Source organism: Prionailurus bengalensis, chromosome D3 (assembly GCF_016509475.1).
Source record: "Prionailurus bengalensis isolate Pbe53 chromosome D3, Fcat_Pben_1.1_paternal_pri, whole genome shotgun sequence".
Lineage (NCBI taxonomy): Eukaryota > Metazoa > Chordata > Mammalia > Carnivora > Felidae > Prionailurus > Prionailurus bengalensis.
In genome coordinates this window covers 73,811,252-73,834,261 of record NC_057356.1, presented here as the reverse complement: position 1 = coordinate 73,834,261, position 23,010 = coordinate 73,811,252, and the positions used below count along the sequence as shown (strand labels likewise).

The 23,010-nt window shown below is 38.9% G+C and overlaps 1 protein-coding gene across 1 annotated transcript in view; it reads left to right on the top strand.

The window, feature by feature from the left end:
* The window catches only part of CCDC68 (coiled-coil domain containing 68), a 47,104-nt gene extending 27,525 nt beyond the window's left edge, over window positions 1-19,579 (top strand). Inside the window, exons 9-12 of the mRNA XM_043558885.1 lie at window positions 4,839-4,944; window positions 6,264-6,347; window positions 15,975-16,051; window positions 18,352-19,579. Coding sequence (XP_043414820.1) covers window positions 4,839-4,944; window positions 6,264-6,347; window positions 15,975-16,051; window positions 18,352-18,409 — 325 coding nt within the window. The 3' untranslated portion in view covers window positions 18,410-19,579. The remainder of the gene's footprint in view (window positions 1-4,838; window positions 4,945-6,263; window positions 6,348-15,974; window positions 16,052-18,351) is intronic.
* Window positions 19,580-23,010: the final 3,431 nt, after the last annotated feature.

Sequence of the window (23,010 nt, the reverse complement as noted above, 5' to 3'; positions counted from 1 at the left end):
CCCCTAACCAATGGCCTTTTGGCAGGCACCAACTCCCAGGCCTACGGGTGGTCTTCCCTTACCCCAAAAATAGCCTGTGGTAGCTCCTCTGAGCAGGGGGGTATGGGTGATTAAATTTTCCTTAGGCAGGATGGGTTTGACGGGTGCCATGACTTTATGCCATTTTGATGAAAAGATTCATTATGTTCTAACTTGGTATTTTTAATATTAAAAAGCATCTCAGGGTGCCTGGGTAGCTTAGTCTGTTAAGCGTCCCAATTTGGCTCGGGTTGTGATCTTGCAGTTTGTGGGTTCGAGCCCCGCGTCAAGCTATCTGCTGACAGCTCAGAACCTGGAGCCTTCTTCAGATTCTGTGTCTCCCTCTCTCTCTGCCCCTCTCCCACTTATGCTCACTCTCTCTCTCTCTCTCTCTCTAAAATGAATAAATGTTAAAAAACTTTTTTTAATAAAAAAAATTTTTTTAAAGCATCTCTAAAGAAGATGACTTTTAGGTATTTATAATTCAGGAGAAAGTGACAGTTTTTTTGTATGGATACAAAATGTTCATATGGATATGAACATATAATTATAATACCTTATGCTAACCCTTACAGTTACTTTTAATGAGAGTTAAGAGATTTGGCAGAAGCATCTCATTAAAAACAAGGTTGAGTCCATATTTCTACTACCATCACTAATAAACCACCGCATGTATTATGTTTTGCTGTTGACAGATAGAATAACCCCAGGTACCTTATTTAATTTAATCCATTCTTAGCTTTTTAGGGAGAGAGCAGAGTTTCTAACTGGTGAAGCGATTACACAGCCTCTAGGGAGCTTGGGTTCTAGAATTCTTAGAGCAGTCTGTTCTCGTTTTGCTATAGAGGATATTTGACCTTCTTTCATTTCTGGAGACCTCTGGAGACTTTCCCTTGGACTGGTTTCCTAATTCCCCTGTGTGTCTATGAGCAGAAGGCAGTTTTCCAACCTGTCCCTCTGCCTTGTGATATAACAAACACAAAGGTCCATTTTAGAGTTATCCTTTTGAGAAACACAGGAGCTGTACCTCAGAAAAATCCTCTACAAAAGAATAACATGATGTCAGAAAACAATTCAGTCAAAGCCATTGTAAGTTTGGAGTAGAGGGCAATGCGGTTGAATAATGTTGCCCTCTGATGGTGTAAGTTAACCCTAAGATAGGTTTTAAAGTATCCTGATGAATGGACACACTGGAGACAATTCTCCATTAATTCAATTTCCTTTGGCCAAGTGACTGGCAGACATTGGTCATCAAAGCGATTGAGGGTTTGCTTCTCGCCAAGTACTTATGCTATAATGGTCCCCTATTACTAAAGGCTAAGCCATTCGTTTTTACATTTCTGCAAGTTAAAGATAGGATTGGTGCTCTGAATGCAGAGAGGATTCCCAATTCCCTTCCTCAAAAGGATAGGGCCAAGCTTTTCCTCTCTTGTAGATGGGGCATTTTTTGTCTGCTCCCATTGGCATTTCCAGGCTGCAGATTTTTTCCGCTCCGAGTCTGGGATATATGAGGCAAAAAGAAAACCCAAAGAACTCAACATTGTGTTGTTCCTTGGATTCTCAGGTCTTGAGCTGATCTGCCTTCTTCTCCACCTTCCAGAGTCGTCTTGTGTTTTTGGTTGTACTCAGTGGGAAGAGTAGGGAAAAATACACCTGCATCTTCCCAGTGTAAGCTTTTCAAAGGTATTTTAATTTCAGCGTTTACTTTATATTTATATTGAGACACTGGGAGGCAGAGCATGAATCAGATATTTGTTAGGGCTTGGTATCCTTTTCTAGCCCTGGCCTTTGTAATGTTTTCTTCCTGCTGTTTTGCGTTAGTACCTCTTTATTAAGGTTGAGTGCTTTCACTGAAAGATAAAGAGCGGAGATTAAAGGGAGCTCAAATGGCAGCTGATTTCAGTATATTCCCACACTTAAAGACCTTAAGTGGGTGACTAGGTTTCATATTTATTGGACAATCCTAAGAGAGAATTTCTCCGATTTATGTTAGTCCCTGTTCTATGTATTAATACAGATAAGCCTGAAATGAAAGCCCTGTGTTTTCAAGAATGCTGCTAGAAATATTTTCTTCCACCTTGAGACCTCTTTCAGATTTTTATTTATCTACAGTGACTTCTATGGTAACGCCGTTGTGGAACAGGTGGAGAAATTTCCTGAGCTTCATATTTTGAAGAGCGTAAGGTCCACCCCGCCCCATCTTCTAAAACCATCGTTTTTTCCCCTTTGGTCTGAGTTCTGGGTCATCGAAAGACACAATGAGACCATTTTGAATACTGGTCTTCAATATTTTTACAAGTTTATATTTTATTTTTTAATTTTCTTATGGGTTTGTGAACAGTTTATAAATATTCAAAGCCAGCCTGCCTCTGTAAGGAATCCTGAGTTCTTTCTCTCTATTTCCCAGGAAGTCCTGAGTGACTCCTCCTTCCTTCTTCTTCTCTCTGTTTTGCCTCTTCACCGGAGCAGTTTTGAGTCTCACCACCAGCTGTTGGGCAGACCTTTGTCTGCCTTCTCTGCCCCATATGTCCTAAACTCCTCTTTTTTGGGCAGTGCCTCTTCAAGTCCCTTTCTAATTTTTCTACTGGGGTGTCTGTCTTGTTTATGGGTAGATGTGGTCCTTATAGATCCCGAGTACAGTGCCTTTATTAGTCATTTCAGTTCAATATTCTGAGGCTATCCTCTACCCTCTCATTTGATGATTAGATTTTCATTTTCGTCTAGTCAAAATTAACTTTGTGGCTAATACTGTCTTGAGTGCTATTTTAAAAAAACCTTTGCCTATTGCAGATTCATGAAGGTGTTCTTCTATATTATATTCTAAAGGTCTTTGGGGTCTCCAGCTTATTTACAATCTACATGGAATATTTTTCTTATGAGGTGAGGTCGGGATTAATTTTCTTTTTTTTTTAAATATGAATGTAGAGTTGTCTCAGAACAACTGAAGTTGTCTCTTCATTTGTTGAAAAGACCATCCTTTTTATAAAATTCTGCAGAATCATCTTTGATATAAGTCAAGTCTATTGGCCTATCTCTGTAACATATATGTATATGTGAAATAAAAATGGCATGGATCTAGCATAATTTGTTTTATTAGTCTTCTATTGATGAACATTTAGCGTTCCAATTTTATTTTTTAAGTAATTTCTACACCCAATGTGAGGCTCGAACTCACAACCCCAAGATCAAGAGTTGCATGCTCTTCTGACTGAGCCCACCTGATGCCCCTTAGTGTTCCAATTTTTATGCTGTGAACAATAATGAACTACATTTTACATATATTTTGTGTAATTGCATGGTATTTTTATAGCATATATTATTTAATTCCATAGGATAAGTAAAGAGTAACAGCTAACATTATATAATATTGGTACTTATGCAAGAACTTCTGTAGTTTTATAGAAATTAATTTATTCTATAGTGAAACAAACTATTTTTAAAGCTCTCTCATGCAAAACCAAAACAGGGGAACAATTAAAAGACTGTCTTAAATATTACAAGTTGCCTGCAAGTTACTTGGCTTTGAGAGAGTATATTATACAGTAGGAGATATCGAGCCAACCTCAGTGGTTCATGGGCAGGCAGACTCATTGGCAACAACCTGGAGCCTATTGAAAAAGCAGAATCCCAAGCCCGACCCCAGCCTGCTGGATCAGATGTGCATTTTAACAAGATTCCCTCATGATTTAACAAGATCCTCCAATGCATATTAAGTTTGAGAAGCAATGTTTTAGTACATGATGTGAAACAAAATGAAACTCTCTTTTTTTTTTTCAAATGAGAATATGTTCTGTAGTGTCACATGAATGTCCATGACCTTTGCAATGTTTGTAGAGGCTATAAAAATCAGAATTGCAATTTCATTCGTGGTGGCTACTAACTATAAACCTTAATAGCTACAAAAATTAATATATTACTGTGTAAAAGCTTATTTTCCCAAAGCATATTCACTAACCTCTTTAAGTATATTCCTGTAAAGTAATGAAAGTAGGGATTATTCCGTCTGCTATGTGACTGTCACAATGCTTCCAAGCTTGGTGACCTGGCCACAATGCATGCTGCCTCAAAACTAAAATAATATTGGCAAGAAGAAAATATTGGCAAGTCAAAAGCTGTATAATCAGTTCCAGTTACCTAAGTGGAGTTTTGGAAAAGTATGAATAATCTAAATTCAAACATCATCCATCTTTTTTTCACAATGGTTGATGTGGACTCAAAATATTAGCTGGAATTTAATTTCCTTTTTTTTATGCTCTATTTATAGGTGGTAGAATACCCAAAGTAGGAAGCCGAAATAATAATAGTAATAATGATGATGATAATAATAAAAGACAAACACAGTCAATCCACAACACACACCAACTGTGTATCATTAGAAATTGGTTTCTCATTGTATATAAAGTCTGCATTCCTGGCCCCCCATATTCTAGCCCTGCTATCCTTACATAATTATCTGTGCATCCCACTGAGTTCTAGAACTGTGGGTGCTCATAGGCACGACAGGTTAGATATGTGAGTGCTTCATCTGGCTCAATACAGGTTGACTCAACTACCTCCTGGAGGGAGGGAAGTCACAGATGGCCAGGAGGGAGTTGTTGACATGAATGGATATTCTCATTCAAGTTCGTGTCTGAGCTCATCAGAGACCGCTTTGTGGCTGTTTATCTTCAGTGTCTTGTGTGGCATATGGGGCCCCCAGCGTCTTTCCCCTCGATGCCCAGTAACAGGGTCGTGTGTGAGGACAGCCTGGCAGGTTAGCTGTAAAAATGAGCTGCTCCATGCTTCAGCAAATCTCTTTCTTTTTCCTTTTGCGTTTCCAGTTGCCACGATCTTCAAATGGAGATTGCCCTTCTGCAGGAGCAGACCTCTCATCTGCAGTTTGTGATTCATTCCCAACATCAGAACCTGCGCAGCGTCATCCAGGAGGTCAGATTAATCAAGTGTGTTTCTCTGGTAGATGGGATGTTTACAGTGCGAAGACTGAATACAGGCAGCTTGTCTGGACCTTACAAGCAGTGAGATTCTTCTCCCCGCTGACATTTCCTTTTTATTCCCAGGCAGCATGACCCTGTGTTCAATGCCTTCTTTTGTCTCTATGTCAACACCTGTAGCGTTCTCAATGAAGATATTTGGGAAATTGTGTTTAACTGCTCTTTAGTTGTTTCCATGATTTTTTAAAAGGGGTTCTGAGCCGGAGAATGTACACTGTTTTTTTAGACGATTTTGGAGGTTAGAAGCTTCAGCCTTTCTGAGGACACGATGATCTGTTTTTATAACCTCATAAACAGCAAATTTACTTAGTAGGTGTGTGGGGACAGGGGCGTAGCCTGGCCATTCTTCTCTGGAAACGTCCTGGCAGGTGAAAGAGAAGAGGTAATTGCGGTAGCAGCCAGATGGACGGTGGATTGTGTACGCATCCAGTTTATTTCAAGATATCTATTGATCTGGTTTGAGGGCTCTGCTTTAGACTTAAAATTAGACCTTCCATCATTTTTTACTACCTAATATTTGTTTCCAAAAGGAATCCTCCCAAATACCTCTCATACCACCCCGACACAAATAAAACAGTTGGCTAGGACCTCACCAAAAGCGCAGAGAATTGAGTCATGGCACTTGAGAGCCCGGAGGGACTTAGAGGGTATCCCAGATTCTCATTTTCCAGATGAGAAAACTGAGGCTCAGAGTAGTTCAGTGACAGAAATGACAGTGGCGGAATCGGCCTTAGAACCCCTGGGTTTCTTCTCTTCCCGCTCTGTTCTGGTCTTCATACCCCACCTCCCCAGTTCCGCATTGTTTCTTGGCAGATGTTTTTCTTCCCAAGCAAAGCAGGCTCAGCTCGTGATGCCGCAGGCTGACAAGATCTCTGCTTTGGGGAGCTTCCCCGTGCCAGGCGGTGGCCTTGTGTGACGGCCACCCACCTCTGTACCCTCAGTAGGAAAACGTTATGCGGTGGAGACAGAGAGTGATGGCCAAAGCTGGTTCCCACAGGATGCATGCCTGCTAGATTCAGTTTAAACAGGTTTTCCAAAGATGACAGTGTTTAATAAGACTGCCCACGTGCTCTCCTCCCCAGGTGCCAATGTGCCCTGCTATTTCCTGCAACCTGCTGAGCCCACTAATGCTTTGGGATTTAATTTTTTAACTTGATGGGCGCCAGTTGACCCTAAAAACCTGTGCAATTTCTGACTTAAGTAACTTCCCTGTTGTCTGACGAGATTCTTCCAATTGTGTTTCCTAATTCTTAGATGGAAGGATTGAAAACTAATTTGAAAGAACAAGATAAAAGGATTGAAAATCTGAAAGAAAAAGTTAACATACTTGAAGCCCAGGTAAGGAGGGAATGTGATGTATATTTCAGTATGATTGCGGGTGTGTGGGGGGGTTCTCGGTGTCTCCATGAGCCTGTGTGTGGATGTGTCGTGTGTGCTCGTGTGCCACTGTGACACAGTGAGTCTGTGTGTGCACGGGTGTGTGTGTCATTGTGCCTGAGTATCTCTGTGTGAGTGTACTTGTGTCTGTGTGTATATATGAGCGTCTTTTTGTGAGTGTGGGTAGATGTGTGTCTTCTATGCATAAGAAATTATAGATTTGTGGGAGAGGTACTCTTAATAACATTAAAGTATTAAACCTTATTTTATAACATTAAATACTATTAAGTAACTGTGGAAAGCTCACCCAAATATTCCAGAATGCTTGCTATATTGGGGAGATACAAAATAACATGTGGATGTGAATTAGAAGCCTGGTCAAGACCACCTTGTGTGAATTCAGACCCAGCCAGGTAGCTGGCTTTGCTGTCTTATATCTTTGTCTCTTTCCTGCCCTGAGATGTCCTTTTTTCTCCTCTTTTTATTTTTTAATGTTTACTTTTGAGAGAGAGAAACAGAGTGTGAGCAGGCAATGGGCAGAGAGAGGGAGACGCAGAATCCAAAGCAGGCTCCAGGCTGTCAGCGCAAAGCCTGATGTGGGGCTCGAACTCACAAACCACAGGATCTTGACCTGAGCCAACGTCGGACGCTTAACCGACTGAGCCACCCAGGTGCTCCTCTCTTTCCTCCTCATTTACCTTTCACATCGATCGCGGCTTCCGCCCTTTGCATCAGGGCTCACCCACTTCAAGAAGCCTGTTGTAATTTTATTTTTCAGTGTTTTGAAACCTGAAGCCTAGCATAACGCTTCATAATTTACCATCAGAAACGTGCTTTTCTTCCCGCCCGCTCATCTCCGCTTCACTAGGGAGGCCCTTTATAGACTTTCGGCTACAGACCCAGGCTCGGCTATGCCCCACCTCCCAGCGAGTGCCGCAAAGCCCACACAGGGGTGGCTGGAGTGCCCAAGATGCCACAGCTGCGTCCACCTGGGCTCTCGCCGGTGCTCAGGGCCACCGCTTCCTTCTCTGTCAGAGACTCATCATTCGCCGCCTGGACGGGTCAGCTTTTCTACTTCATTCTTCTGTGTTTCGACTTCCTGCCATGCACTCCTGTCCCAAGGAACACAGAGATGCTCTGACTTCCACTAGATTTCTCCTCCTCTCTGGGGGCTTTTCTCCCCCCACAGGGTAGCCCAGGGAGGAGCCGCACCGCCATACTCCCAGCACACTGCCACACCGTTTCTCACACCACCGTGTTCTTTCTGCTTTCCCCAAACATATCATAATAACGTGAAGAGGCCGTAAATATGTTTACATCTTAACTTTTGTAACCATTGCCGTGTTTTGCCATGTCGACCTTCCCAGAGGACCACTGTTCTCTCTGTCCTGGAGGTTGGGGCCTCGAAGCCTCGGGCTTTTCTTAGATTTTCACCTTCTTTAGGTTACACGTGACTGGTTGATAAAAATACTTGCATCTCTGTGCAGCTGAAAAATGCAACGATTTTTCTGGAATAATTGGCTCAAAACTGGTTTCCCCTCCAGTGCCCAGTAACGGCTGGTCAGTTTCAAGGGGCCTCAGATGGTGGGATTCATATCCCTTTGAGCCTCTTCCTCCCAAGAAAGGTATCTAAGGGTATTTCCTCACAGCTTTGTGTACTTTTGGCAAACATTTTGGCAAATGTTACCTGAGAGAATATTTTTTCTTTTATGATTTGTATGTAACTAATATATAGTCATTCGTTTCTATATAAATTAAGAAATATGGATAGCCAAATATAATAAGAAAATTATGCAAACCTGCCATCCATGAGTCAGCACAGTTGTGTATATCTGTTTTTCTATGGGACTCTTATGTGGCTGGTACATATGTGTGCATAGGTATTAAACATATAGACTATTTATGGCATAATGTCTATATCACTGTATTTTTATTTATTTAATTTATTTAATTTATTTTAAATGTTTATTTATTTTCGAGAGAGAGAGAGGTAGACAGGGAAGCGTGGGGAGAGACGGGGACAGAGGATCCGAAGCAGGCTCTGTGCTGACAGCAGAGAGCCTGATGCAGGGCTCCAACTCATGAACTGTGAGATCATGATCCGAGCTGAAGTCGTACACGTAACCAACTGAGCCACCCAGGAGCCCCTATTTCATTGTATTTTTAAGCTTTTATTCATTTCACTCATTTGCTCACATCATCAATCTTGTAGTTAATTCTATAAGTACCTATTGAGTGGCTACTATGATGTAGATGCTAAGGTAGGGAAAACAATATTGAATAAAATAGACATAAGTGAGCCCTGCACTCTGGACTTTACTGCCTAGAGAGGGAGACAGACACATAAATGAACACGTAACTTGCAATATTTTGGAAGCATTCTGCCAGAAAAGAACAAGATATTCTGAGAGAGAACACCTGGATAGAAGATTTAGATTGGTGGGTGGGAGCAACTTCTCTAAGAAAATGAGTTTTAATCTGAGCTTACTGGAAAACTGGGTGGTAGGGCAGGTCAGGCAGAAGGACAGGGAGCCATTGTGATTGCTTCTAATCCAAGAGTGGTATGTAATAGCATGGAATGACATTGGAAAAGTAGGAAGAGACCATGCCAAGGAGTCTTTTTTTCTATATAGCAATATATCAAGAAGTCTATGCTTACCAAACAGATTTCATTTGTATTATCTTTATTTTATTTTTTTTTTGAACGTTTATTTATTTTTGGGACAGAGAGAGACAGAGCATGAACGGGGGAGGGGCAGAGAGAGAGGGAGACACAGAATCGGAAACAGGCTCCAGGCTCTGAGCCATCAGCCCAGAGCCTGACGCGGGGCTCGAACTCCAGGACCTCGAGATCGTGACCTGGCTGAAGTCGGACACTTAACCGACTGCGCCACCCAGGCACCCCTCATTTGTATTATCTTTAAATGGCCACTATATTGATCTACAATAATTTAATTAGCTCAGTCCTTATTGTTGGACCTTAGATTGTTTTTCAGTATTACATTTGTGGGGTTTTTGTTGTTGTTTTGTTTTGTTTTGAATTTTTTTAATGTTTATTTATTTTTGAGAGAGAGAGACAGAGCATGAGCAGGGAGGGGCAGAGAGAGAGGGAGACACAGAATCTGAAGCAGTCTCCAGGTTCCAAACTGTCAGCACAGAGCCCGATGTGGGGCTTGAACTCATGAGCTGCGAAATCATGACCTGAGCAGAAGTCGGACGCTTAACCAACGGAGCCACCCAGGCACCCCTCAGTATTGCTTTTGTGAACAACACTGAATTCAACATCTTTATACAAAGATCACTAATCATTTATATATTTACTTCCTTCCTTAAGATAAATTTTTAGAAGTGGAATTGGTAACTCAGAGTATGTCCATTTTTAAGGTTTTTGATAATGTGTTCTCTGACTTCTAGGTTTCTGCAGGATCAGTCATCTCCCTCAGTGGCCACAGGCCCACCTGCAGCTGCCTCTGCTCTGGCAGTCAGCAGTCCTTCAGTCCTCATATGTCCAATCTGCTGATAGTGTTTTTCCCCCCCTCTCTATTACTAAGGGATTTTAATACATAGAAATCATTTGTTATTATTTTAATAAAATATAAGAAGGGGGAGATGATAAACACATGTTCTCAGATTCCCATTTTGGACTGGGAATCTCATTTAAATCCAAGTTTACATGTAATTCATGAAGTTTGGTGTGAGGTAGGGATCTAACTTTTTAGTTGTCTCACTTTACTGAGAAGTCTGGGCTTCTTTCATGCATTTGAAATGCCTTTTATCCTAGACTGAACTTTCATGTTGGAAATCTGTTCCAATGGTGTATCTGCCTGTTTTGGCTCCAGTGCCCTCTTGCTTTACTCACTGCACTTTGGTAATATGTTTTAATTGGAGAGATTACCTGTCTCTGGGCTTTCACTGCATTGTGGCTCTGGGTTCTGGGTCAGACGTAATGAAGTGCCAGCTGTCATCACAGGATCAAGGTATCAGTGGTACTATCAGAACAACGTATTTGTTTCCCATGTACTATGTTTCTATTTTCTCAAAAATTCAGCAAATAATTGCTGATTAGCCACTTGGTATGATATGAGAAAGCAACAGATTTGTTCCCCTCGTGGAAACTTCTTGGTTGGCCACAGACTCTTTGCAGTGATATGAAAGCACCTCTCAATACTGTCTCAGATTCTCTGTAGATAGCTTGATTCAAGCCACTATATATTAATGTTTTCTTTTACAAAAAGGCTTCAAACTATGGCACTATTGGATGAATGTCTTTATATATTCTCAAAATTTATTATCTTCTGTAGATAAATCTTTTCCTTCACAGCAAGGAATTTTACAGTAACCACTTCAGCTTTATAAAGTCCAAACCACATGAATTTAATTTATCCATCAAATAGTTATGTGTCTTTATGATATACCAGGAAATGTTTGAAATGTTGAGTATATGGGTAATGCACAGAACAGACTGTCCCTGACCTCATCTAGCTTATACTTTATTTGAAAATACAGATAATCGGGGCGCCTGGGTGGCTCAGTCGGTTGAGCGGCTGACTTCGGCTCAGGTCACGATCTCGCGGTCCGTGAGTTCGAGCCCTGCGTTGGGCTCTGTGCTGACAGCTCGGAGCCTGGAGCCTGTTTCAGATTCTGTGTCTCCCTCTCTCTGACCCTCCCCCATTCATGCTCTGTCTCTCTCTGTCTCAAAAATAAATAAGCGTTTAAAAAAAAATACAGATAATAACACACAAACAAGTAAATAAACAATTGGGGAGAATAAGTGTTCTGAAAAGTGTAGAATATGACAATATGCTAGAGAGTGATGGGAATCAGGAAAATCATCTCTGGACCTGTGATATTTGACCACGTACTTGAATTTAGTGAGTGCTTGAGCCATGGTTAGCCTATTTCTGGTCTGGTCCTAGTCAGTGATTATTATGAAGTTCTTAACTGGGATGATATATGCAGGGGTAGGCTGGCTTTCACTGCAAATTTAAGACCGCTGCCTATTTTAGAATCCATTATATAACAGGATGAATTGATTCCATTTATAAAAAGTGGTCACCTGAGCTTGAACAACCTGTGTAAGCACATCACCAGTCTAAACCACACAGACAGAATAGTTTTCTCATCCATACCAAAAGCATTCATCTCTTTTTAGGCATGCTTACATGCTTCATTTTATTTAATCCTCAAAACTACTCTGGGAGAAAGTTATTACTACATTTCATAAGTGATTAAACTGAGATTCAGAGAAGTTAAGAAACTCATTCAATGTCACTTTGCTGCATTGGAGTCTTCTTGCCTTGGAAGCACCTGCTTCCCTCCCCCCATCACCACCACAAAATCTGTTTATCTGAGTGATTAAGTGTGTGCTCAGGGGGTGTGTATGTGCATGTGCTTATATTAATGTGTGAAATATATGTGTGTACATACATTATGTGTTTAGAAATGAAGTCATTAAATTTGTCAGACCTTTTACATTTATTTTAGTCATGGTCACATTTCCTATATTAAAATGTTTTCCATTTTCCAGTTTTTTGAGTCACGGTAACAAATACTTTTTTTGGTAACAAATACTTTTTTCTGTGACATTCTTTCTGTTCTAGCAGGGTATTTTTCCCCCCTCTCTGCAAGGGAGATATATACACTCATATAACTCTATTCTTTAAAAAAACAATCTTTGGGGTGTCTGAGTGTCTCAGTAAGTTAAGCATCAGACTCTTGATTTCGGCTCAGGTCATGATCTCATGGTTCATGGGATTGTGCCCCTCGTTGGGCTCTGTGCTTAAAGGACAGAGCCTGCATGGGATTCTCTCTCTCCCTCTCTCTCTCTCTGCTCCTTTCTGCTTGCGCTCTCTCTCTCTCTCTCTCTCAAAATAAATAAATAAATATTAAAAAGCTTTAAGGTTAAAAAATTTTTTTTAATATCACTGGAAAATTTCTGCTTAACTCTACCAAAATTATTTTTCTTTCTACTTTTGTATGATATCTTTATCATCTTAATCTTCAGCACTGACATTCCTCTCACGTTTCATGCATTTCATGCATTTTTAGCTTCCTCACTAATGACCTGCTGATAGGGAAATGTGTCTTCAGAAATTATACCATTTTCTAAACATTGAAGATTATCTTATTTTATATAACCAACATCATCCTTAACATTTAATTTAACAAGAATGTGTTGGTAGAAAGTATGCAAAAAATTAGGCTCTCTTGTAAAATCATGTCAATAAACTATCCTTGGATAGAGTCATAAAAAAGCAGACATATTCTGGTCATTGATTTGTAGTTTTGTAAAGTAACGATGTAATAAAACTCGTAGATATGGCTGTTGTAATTAAAGGAAAAACTATGAAAGCCCATGAATCAAAAATAAGTATCTAAATCTAGTCAATGAAATAAATCAGCATGGAAGTTGAGATAAATGAAAATAAAGACAGTCTAATATGATAACTCCTATGCTTTTGTACTGTTTGGTACTTAGCAACTTGAGAAACTAGGAATTCGTTTTGGACAAAATCCCAGTAGCCTCTGCATAATTGTCCAGCCTGGATTATTTTAGTATTTGTTGTCATCATGATGTGATTTGAATTGCTTCCTAACTTGCAGAGTATTGTATAGAGAGGAGTTTTTCTCAGCAACATACTTGGTCAATGATATGTGCTTACACTTGTTTGGAGTGTATATTAACTTTACCTCTTTATTATCAGTTTATTAAATCTGAAGTACATTTCCTACATGAGACTTTAGTTAAGTGCTTAACTCTTGAAACGTCACAGTGAATGATCAATGTGTGTGAAGACTTGTTCCATTTTTTAGTTATTACGCAATATAGATGCTGAGGGATATGAAGGGGCAAAATCCACATCTTGTCTCAGCTTTCCTTACTTCAATGGTTCTTCATCTTTTTTTAAAGTTATTTTAAATTTTATTGAAATCCAAGTTAGTTAACATGTAGCATAATGATTTCAGGAGTAGAATTTAGTGATTCATCACTTACATATAACACCCAGTGCTCATCCCAACAAGCGCCCTCCTTAATGCCCATCCCCCATCTAACCCATCCCCCCACCCACCACTCCTCCAGCAACCCTCCGTTTGTTCTCTGTGTAAGAGTTTCTTATGGTTTGCCTCCATGTTTTTATCTTAGTTTCTTCATCTTAGCAGCACATTAGAATTATCTATGGAGTCTTGAAAACTCTTGAACCCAGACTGCAACAAAGTTAAACAGAATCTCTGGGATGAGACTCTAGATTCATTAGTTTTTAAATCTCTCCAGATAATTGCAATATACAACCAACACTGAAAACCAGCACTTCAGTCCAGTGGTTCTCAAACTTGAACAGACGTCAGAGTCATCTTAAAATACATAAACACTTAAAACTTTAAGAAGTGAGCTTCTTAAAACACATTCCTTGGCTACCCTGGGTTTCTCAGTAGATCTTATTGGAGATTGAGGGTATGTAGTTCTAGTAAGTTCTCAGGTGACGCTGATATTGCTGATATCCCAAGATCACACTTTAAGAACCTTTTTCTCCCTTCTTTTCCACCTAGGCCATTTCATTTTGTCTTCAAGGTCCAGCTGAAATCTCCTTGTGTATGAAAATATCATAAATTATTCTGCTCACTGATTTCTGTTATACCTTTTACATAGTGATTAATTACCTACTGCCTCGGGAATCTCCTGAACTTTTTATTTTTTAATGTTTACATGTTTGTTTTATCACTTCCACCATGCCGTGTATACTGTATACTGGAAAGGAAGATCCATGCTTTCTTGTGCGTCTTCACATTCCCTCTGCCCATGGGTTGGTGCCATAGACATGGCAGAAACTAATTGGATAGATGGATGAAGAGGTGGATGGATGCAGATTAATTATTGATTAATTTCCTGACGGTTTCCTTTCTTCTGTTTCATGTTTATCAGACCTGAAATCCCTTCAGAAATCATTGAATCTCTGTGTTTCCTGGGGCTCACCATTTACTTATTTGTAATATAAGGAGGCTGAGCTAATTTTTCTGGTTACAGAAAACAGCTTTCAGGGAAAAGAGCATAGGATTTGGAGTCACACAGGATTGCATAAAGCTTGCACATTTGAACAGAGTCCTGCATATACAATGTGTGGGTTATCAGAAACAAGTTACCTAAACAATTTGAGTTTTGCCAGCTTTATTTCTTTAATATGCATAAGAATAAAAGTTATCAAAGAATAGATATATGGAAAGCACCTGGAAAACGTCTTGACATTTGCTAGGCATGCATAACTATTAAGCCTCTTGCTTCCATGAAAATTCTAACATGTTTCCCCAAAACATGCATTTTCGTGTTGGCTTGCTCCAAACCGTCTGGTGGACTTTTAGGAAATACCTTTTAAACTTCAATTATATGACACTTTAACTTCTTAGTTTCCTAATAGGTATTGGAGCTGGTGTAGTACTGTTCTTTTAAAGCTATAGCACCCCCTGTCAACCTCCCACCGAGCCACCCTTCAGTCCCAGACCCTACTATACTGGTGTATCCTTTAAACACCTCTGGCTTGCCAGTGAAGCCAACTGACAACCGTGAGCATGATGCTTCGCTGTTTTAAGTCTCATTTTCCAGATCTGTCGAATGAATGTGCTTGGTGTGACTATGCTGTAGAGGAGACAGTAGCACTGCAGCAGAAGGACATGACTTTGAACCCTGGTTCTGCCAGGAACAAGACGTTGGGCACTTAAGCTCTTTGGACCTCAGTTTTTAGTTATAAAAATGGTACTTGGACTGGAAAATCTTGTCTTAAGAATCTGTGCCAGACACTGGGCACAGTACATATTGAATATCTCATTTCAGAACCTGCGAAGAAAAAAACGATGATTCCACTTTACAGATGAGGACATTGGGCTCAGAGAGGTTAGGCAAACTAAGTGAGGTCACAAAGCTATCAAGTGGCTGTGCTAGGATTTGTACCTGAGAAATGAAACTATTGCCTTCCTTATTATCAGCCATTGCATTATCTCCCAGAATTATAAGAGCGTTTCCAGATGTAAAATATTATGATCATATGAGATTTTTCTTCCAACGACTTCAACATGGTAGGCAAGACATGTATTATTTACCACTAGTATAGAGATCAAGAAACGGAGGCTTCAGTGAGAAAATTGAGGCTAAAAATGCCATGAACTATATGGTAAAGAACAGATGGTGCTTATTTTCATGGAGCTTATAATCAAGAGATTGCACAAGAAAGACAAACATGTAATAAATATTGTGGGTGTCTTTAACAAGGTTCTTTAATAAAGTTATTTTGTGAAGTTCTTTGCAACTCTTTCTACATAAAAGAAACTGTAAAATCAAACATAGTTCAGCTGTTGAATTTCAGAGGCTAATGTAGAATACTCTATTTTAATCCCTTGGAAAAGTATGCACTCTTCAAGATGTTTTTGTAATTTCAGAGATAATAGTGACTCTCAACCGGCTACATTCTGTGTTTTAATAGAGTGACTGAAACAGCAAGCTTACTGCCAAGGAGTGATGTAGGTGGTGGGTTGATCAGAAGTATTAAGCATGTGGCTAATCAATGTGCTACCTATGTAATCTTTTTTTTTTCACTTTAGAATAAAGAACTAAAAACCAAGGTGGCACTTTGGTCTAAAACTCCTAGAACAACAGTATCCAAGGGTGTCTCTACAAGGTACGTTTTTTCTTCCCCCACTGCCATCTGCCTTCACAGCTTTGTTGAACATTCATTCATGAATGTTGGCATCTATCCCACTTGAGAAATATTCCAATCTATTAATACTTATGTAATCACTTGTTTACTGTCTGTTTCCTAGTTCTTGAGAACTGGACCTGTGTTATTTGTTCAGCATTGAATCCTCAAAGCCTAACATATAAATACTTACTGAATAAATGAATGAATAAATTTAGATATCTTTTCTTGCTTTGTGCCATAAAACAAGCCAGGTATCTGCTTCAACTCTTTCTACAAGCAGTACACATCATCTTCCCTATTGTCCTTGTTTTTCTGTTACTCCTGTTTTCTGTAGCATTGATGAACACTTTAATTATAAATTGTATTTATTTAAATGTCCATGACTGTATCTCAAACCAGGTAGATTGTAAATGTCAAGAAGGCAGGAATGGTTCCTTGTATTTCACTTTATTTCCTGCATTGCTAAGGGCAAGAGTCTTCAATAACTACCTAATAATGACTGAATCAAGCAATGATAATGACCCACTACAGCAATCAAAACGATAGTTGAAACCATCAAAGTCACTTTCTAATGGTGACAGAATCTGAAGTGACAAGTTGTAAAAAAAGAAAAAAAAAGACTTCTGGGCTCAAATCTTATTTCCATAATACTCTATGAAATTATCACTTAAAAGAAAACATAGTCTGTAATTACATGAATCATTTAAAAAGTGATTAAAAACTTCCTGTTCTAGCAGCTTTTGAATTTCCCAGTCTAATCCCTCTAGGGCAGAAGCCTGTTTTCTGAAACTCTCTTCTGTTCATTGCCTGAGGTAGAAAATCAGGCCCGCTGTGATGAGTATCAGTCCAAGAATTCAGGTGGGTCCATCTCCCTTGGCAGAACTCCCTGCAGCCTTGCTTCCCTTTGCTAATGATATATGTAATGAGAGATGAGATGAAGCCATTCTGAATAGATTCTTCTAAAATTGTCAGTCCCCCTGATGCGAAGTTATCCACTTTTTGGCCAGTAGCCCTGAAACTTCCAATAAAGAAAAGAAATTAAGCCCCAGAAATATTACAGGAGGAAGTGAAATACCCACATTTCAGAAGCAGTGAGAGAAGTAGTCACTTCAGTGGGGGAAGAAATGAAGAGTCCAGAACAGAAGAGCAAGCATGACTTTCCAAGGAAAAGGAAGACAATTGATTTTTTTTGTTCCCTTACCAGATACCAGTCCCCTTGGGGTGGTGAGGCATCAGCTGTTTTGACCCTGTAGGGAACGTAGCCAGAGTGGAGTGAAGGAGAGATCAACTGCTTGTCTCTTTATTGTAACTACTCCAGTATTGAATGCAGAGACTCTAGCCCGTACAGAGGGAATGTGCTGGAAAGAATGACTGCTATGGCCAATTCTTTAGTTGTAGTAAATTCATTGTTAAACATCTTTTAGTTTTAAAGATTTCTTTTCTTTCTATGACTTGGTAGGTCTCATGTTTGCAAAATGAAATATGGCCAATTGGCTGCTTTGAGAACGTAAGTGGTAGTATGATGTAGTAATTCTGGGTTCACCCATATGCAGTGGAATTATAACTCAAGGGAGAGATTGGAGTAGAAAAGTAGCTGTTCAGGGGGAAAATCATATGCATTTAAAAATTAATCCAGGCAAATCTCTTTAATTACCCACAAAATATAATTCTGTATCTCTCAGTAAATACTAAAAAGCAAGGTGGTGTCTTTGAGCATTGAAACATATAGATGTTAACACCAGAAAGGGTGTTTGCTGGAGATTCAGGGTCATGTTCTTAGACAAAAACAGCAACAACAAAATGCACATACAAACGTGTGTGTGTGTGTGTATACACACATATATACATACATATATATTGTAAATACTGGAATCACACAGTGAGGGGAGAAGTTCAGACTTGAGAAGCCCACAGGACTCAAACCTCCTGGCAGGAGGGTTGATTCGTGTTTCCTGTCTCCAGGTCACTCCAATGCATGCCTTCACTGCGTGGAATGGCAGATATAGTCTCTAATTCTCTCTCACTTCCCCTCTTCCTCACTCTTGTCCCTCTACAACTAGCTGAATTTACATAAGTTAGATGCTTCCACAGTATGATTCTATCATGTCTCATGGGGAATTAGTCAGTCAACCAATTAACCACCAGATCTCTTAGGTTAAAGCAATTAGTTCATATTTGGTCATATAGCGGTGGTGGAGATGGAAATGGTGGTGATACACCAATTATATCACTAAAGTTTAATGTGCTCTCTATCAATAATTATTTGATCTTTTCTATAGTGAATTGAAGACTGAAGGCACTACGCCCTATCTGATGTTGATCAGGCTCCAGAAATGAGCTGACTAGCTGAAGATCTCAATAAGAAAGATCACTATGTGGGTCTTATTTATTCCTTGAAACACAGACTAAATGTGCAAGTTAAAATGGCTCACTGGCAGTATTCAATGGGATTTATTATACATCAACGGCTCTGCAGGAAGAGGACACTCCAGAAAATCGAACAAATGTATATTCAAGGCAAGGAACTCTTCTTTCAAAACTTACTGAATGGGTGAAGAGACCTGGGGCATTTGATGGAAGATGAATTTTGCTTTAAACTTCAAAAAGAATCTGAATATTTTTTGCAGATTTTTGCTGAAGGGAGTGGTTTAAGGTTGTCAGCTATAACCTTCTGATAGTGGTTGTTATGTATACAAATGGAAGAGTGTATGTACATGTGTGTGAATAAATGATATATTTTAAAGTTAACTTTGAATAACAAGAAATATCCTAACATGAATTTATAAATTCATCTCCTGACCTATCATTAGTAGGAGAGTTATTCTCTATGGCATTATGGGCAGGAGAAGTAGGTTCTTTTTAGCTAATTCCCCAATCCGCGCAGCCCTCCATTGCTAAGAATCACGGCATCTTACCGCACCTCTGGAAGCCATTGTTCTTCAGCTGGGATTGAGAATTGGTTGCGAGAGATAACCCACAAGTAAGCATGAAGAAATGCAGTTTGTGACTCTGACCTGGTGCCTAATTTTCTTTATAAGATTCATTGCATTAGCTAAGAAAATATTTGGGGGGAAGAATAGGAACACAATGCTGTCAGCTCACACCTTCACAAAAATACGTGCATTGTGGGTTAAGAGGAACAGTGGCTACTGTCTATAGCTGGGAAGATTCTCCATCCATCGTATGTCCAGTGCCTTGGTGAGAGTGTGCTTGCATTTTGATACAGGCATTCATCACAGGTGAGTTTGTGCTTGCTATGAGGAAAACCAGACTCTAATTTGTAGAAGTGCAAATGGGCTAACAGGATAGAAGGCACTTGAACTAAATGAATAATGGGCAGACTTAGCCCTGCTGAAGGGTGAATTACTTGTAAGCCTTTTGATTATCCTCTCTGGTGTACGACTGCAAACATTTTCTCAGGAAAGCTGCTTCAAGCCTTTCAAATGTGGAATGTGAAATATCAGTATTATCTATGAAATATTTAAAAATACATTCAAATGAGATTAAGTGACGCATTTATAACTTCAATGACGTACTGTAATCCTTGAAATGTTGCGTAACTATATGTGTGCATTTCGTGAATCATGTTTTTATTGCTTACTGGTTTTTCAGATGTAGTTATTTAATAGCATTTATGACACGGCTCCGATGCCAGGAACAATTCTAAGTACTTTACCTGTATTAATTGCTTTAATCTACCCAAAAGACCTCAAAAGCAAGTCATACTATTATTACCATCTCACAGGGGTGGATGCTGTGAGGTCCAGTAATTTTCCCTGCGGCTACTATGGAGCGAGGATTTGGACCTCTTGATTTGGCTGTCAGTATTCCTTCTACCTGCTAGCTTGATGGTCTGAGATACTCCCACACTATAGAAATGCTTTTTCTTTTTGCTACTTTAATGAAACAGCTTCCTTGTTTCACAGGATCTGCACCATCCTGTGAGTGACAGAAAGAACCTTTACTCATAAAGTAAATATTTTCCTGCAATAAGTTGGCCTTTCACCTACTTGGACTACCCTCATAAGAACATAGTTCAGAACAACTTGCTAAAAATCTTCTAATTTTACATTTATTATCATGACCTTATACCACATGGAAGACGTTTTGGCAGTGTATTTTCAGGCACATTTGTGGGAGATTGGGATCATGAATTCTGCTTCAAGCATTTGCAGTGTAGTGTGTGAATTCACTTTTCACCTGGTGATCACTTAGGTTCCTCTTACACCTCAATCACCAAGCTGGATGTTAATAAATGCGAGATTTTGGAATGGATCCATTGAACAGACCTAACAACCAGAATGATTCCCATTAGAATAATGTATTCTAAAGACAAAAATAGGAAGACACTGCTGGATTTAATGTAGGTCTCACTCTGCTCATTTTTGTTTTGTTTTTTGTTTATTTATTCTTTTTTTTAATATGAAATTTATTGTCAAATTGGTTTCCATACAACACCCAGTGCTCATCCCAACAGGTGCCCTCCTCAATACCCATCACCCACCCTCCCCCCACTCCCTCCCACCCCCCATCAACCCTCAGTTTGTTCTCAGTTTTAAGAGTCTCTTATGTTTTGGCTCCCTCCCTCTCTAACCTTTTTTTTTCCCTTCCCCTCCCCCATGGTCTTCTGTTAAGTTTCTCAGGATCCACGTAAGAGTGAAAACATATGGTATCTGCCTTTCTCTGGAGGACTTATTTCACTTAGCATAACATTTTTGAACACAGAAAGTACCACTGGACGTGATACGGATAGGAGGTGCTCATGTGCCCTCCATGTTCACCTTGGAATGTTCTTTGGATTTCCTGAGACTAAGATCAAGCAGTTTCAGCAGCATAAAAAGATCTGGACTCTTCAAATACAAAAATATCTTTTTAATAGCATCAGCAGTATCATTTACTTGTCATATATAGATTTTTCCTATATCTTTACTGTCTCAGCTTTTATCATTTGGAATGTTTTTGGAATAAATATTTCTGAGCCATAAAACAATTACAGTGGAGAATAAAAAGTATTTATCTGAAAGTAGTATCACACGAGAAATACAGGAAAAGAAATACCAGTTCAGTTGTAGCCTAAATAATTGTGCTTATAATTATACTAATTAATATATTAAATAAGAAGGCCTGAAGTGGACCTTGAAGTGAATATATGAAGGTAGAAATGAAAAGAAACAGTTTCACTTTGATTACATATATCGTTACGAATTACCATTAGGAAATGTTCAAGCAACAACAAAGAGAAACGTTTAAATAATTGGTGTAATACATCTATCTTTTGAATAATTGTTTACAATAAAGAAATTGATATATTTTGTTTATTTTTTGTTTTTATTTCTTTTTACATTAAAATTATGATGTATACGTAGGGGTGCCTGGGTGGCTCAGTTGATTAAGTGTTGACTTCAGCTCAGGTCATGATCCCATGGTTCTTGAGTCTGAACCCCGCATCCAGCTCTGTGCTGACAGCTCAGAGCCTGGAGCCTGCTTCGGATTCTGTGTCTCCCTCCGTCTCTGCGCCTTTCCTGCTTGCGCTCTGCCTCTTTGTCTCTCAAAAATAAACATTTTAAAAAAATAAATAAAATAAAATAATTATGCATAAGTAAATTAAGCCATTTTTATTTGATTGTTCATGACAATAAAATCCATAATCAATGGATTGGTTTTGCTAGTGAACAGGTATTTGGATGACTCCCTGAATTTTTCTGCTAATTTTTTCTTGGATCCAAATTAATGGGAAAAAGTAATCTATTAATATTTTATTCTGAATATGAAAAAATAGTAGCATTATAAAATTAAGAACACACTTTTCAAATTCTTTCATATTTCTTTACTTTCTTTACCTCTCCTCTGAGCCTGAGGTAATCATAGAATCCTCATCAATATTGATGTAAGGACCCATTCCATCAAGAACTGAAAATTCCTTCAACTAATGTCATAATCATTTTAATTCCTCCCTTTCTCCTTTTTTGCTTCCTTCCATTTTTTGGGGGGGTGGGAAATCTTAAGATTCAGTAAAGATTTAGATAATCATATTTAATTGCTGTGTTATTATTAAAATATATACTTATAAGTGTTTAAAAATTGAAGTAGAATTACAGAAAATTGGTATTTATCCTAGGCATGCAAGGTTGATTTATCATTTGAAAATAAGTCAATGAGTGACACCTGGGTGGCTCAGTTGGTTGAGCTCCTGATTTTGGCTCAGGTCATGATCTCTTAGTTTGTGAGTTCAAGCTCCACATTGAACCCACTGCTGTCAGCACAGAGCCAGCTTCGGATCCTCTGCCCCCCTTGCTCTCTGCCCCTCCCCCTGCTCATTCTGTCTCTCTCTCCCAAAATATTTTAAAAAATCAATGTAAGTAACCATATACACATAACAAAGAAGAAAAATTATATAATTATTTTAATAGGTGAAGAAAAGTATCTGACAAAATTTAACACTCATTCATGATAAAAACTCAGCAAACTGGGAATAAGAAATTTTATCCTTCTGATAAACAGCATTTACAAAAAAGCCTTCAGTTCATATAACTAATGATGAAAGACTAATATTGAGATGCTTGCCCTCACCACTTTTCTTAAACATTGTACTCTAAGTCCTAGCCCTTGGAATATGTCAAGAAAAAGAAAAAGGAAGAAAAGGCATACAAATTGGAAAGGAAAAGTAAAATGTCCATTGTTGTTCATACAATTGTTAATGTAGAAAACTTTAATGAATCTACCAAACAGCTACTAGAACTAGTAAGTAAAGTTAAGAAGGTCACAGATTACAAAGCTGAAATTAGTGAAATTGAAATTAAACATATTAATAGTTCGCTATTGGTGACAACATACACAAATATCTAAATGGATGGAAAGGAGTATCCATAAATAGACCCATCTATGTGATTTTTTTTTTATGTGATTGATTTTTGACAAAGCTGTCAAGGCTATAGAAA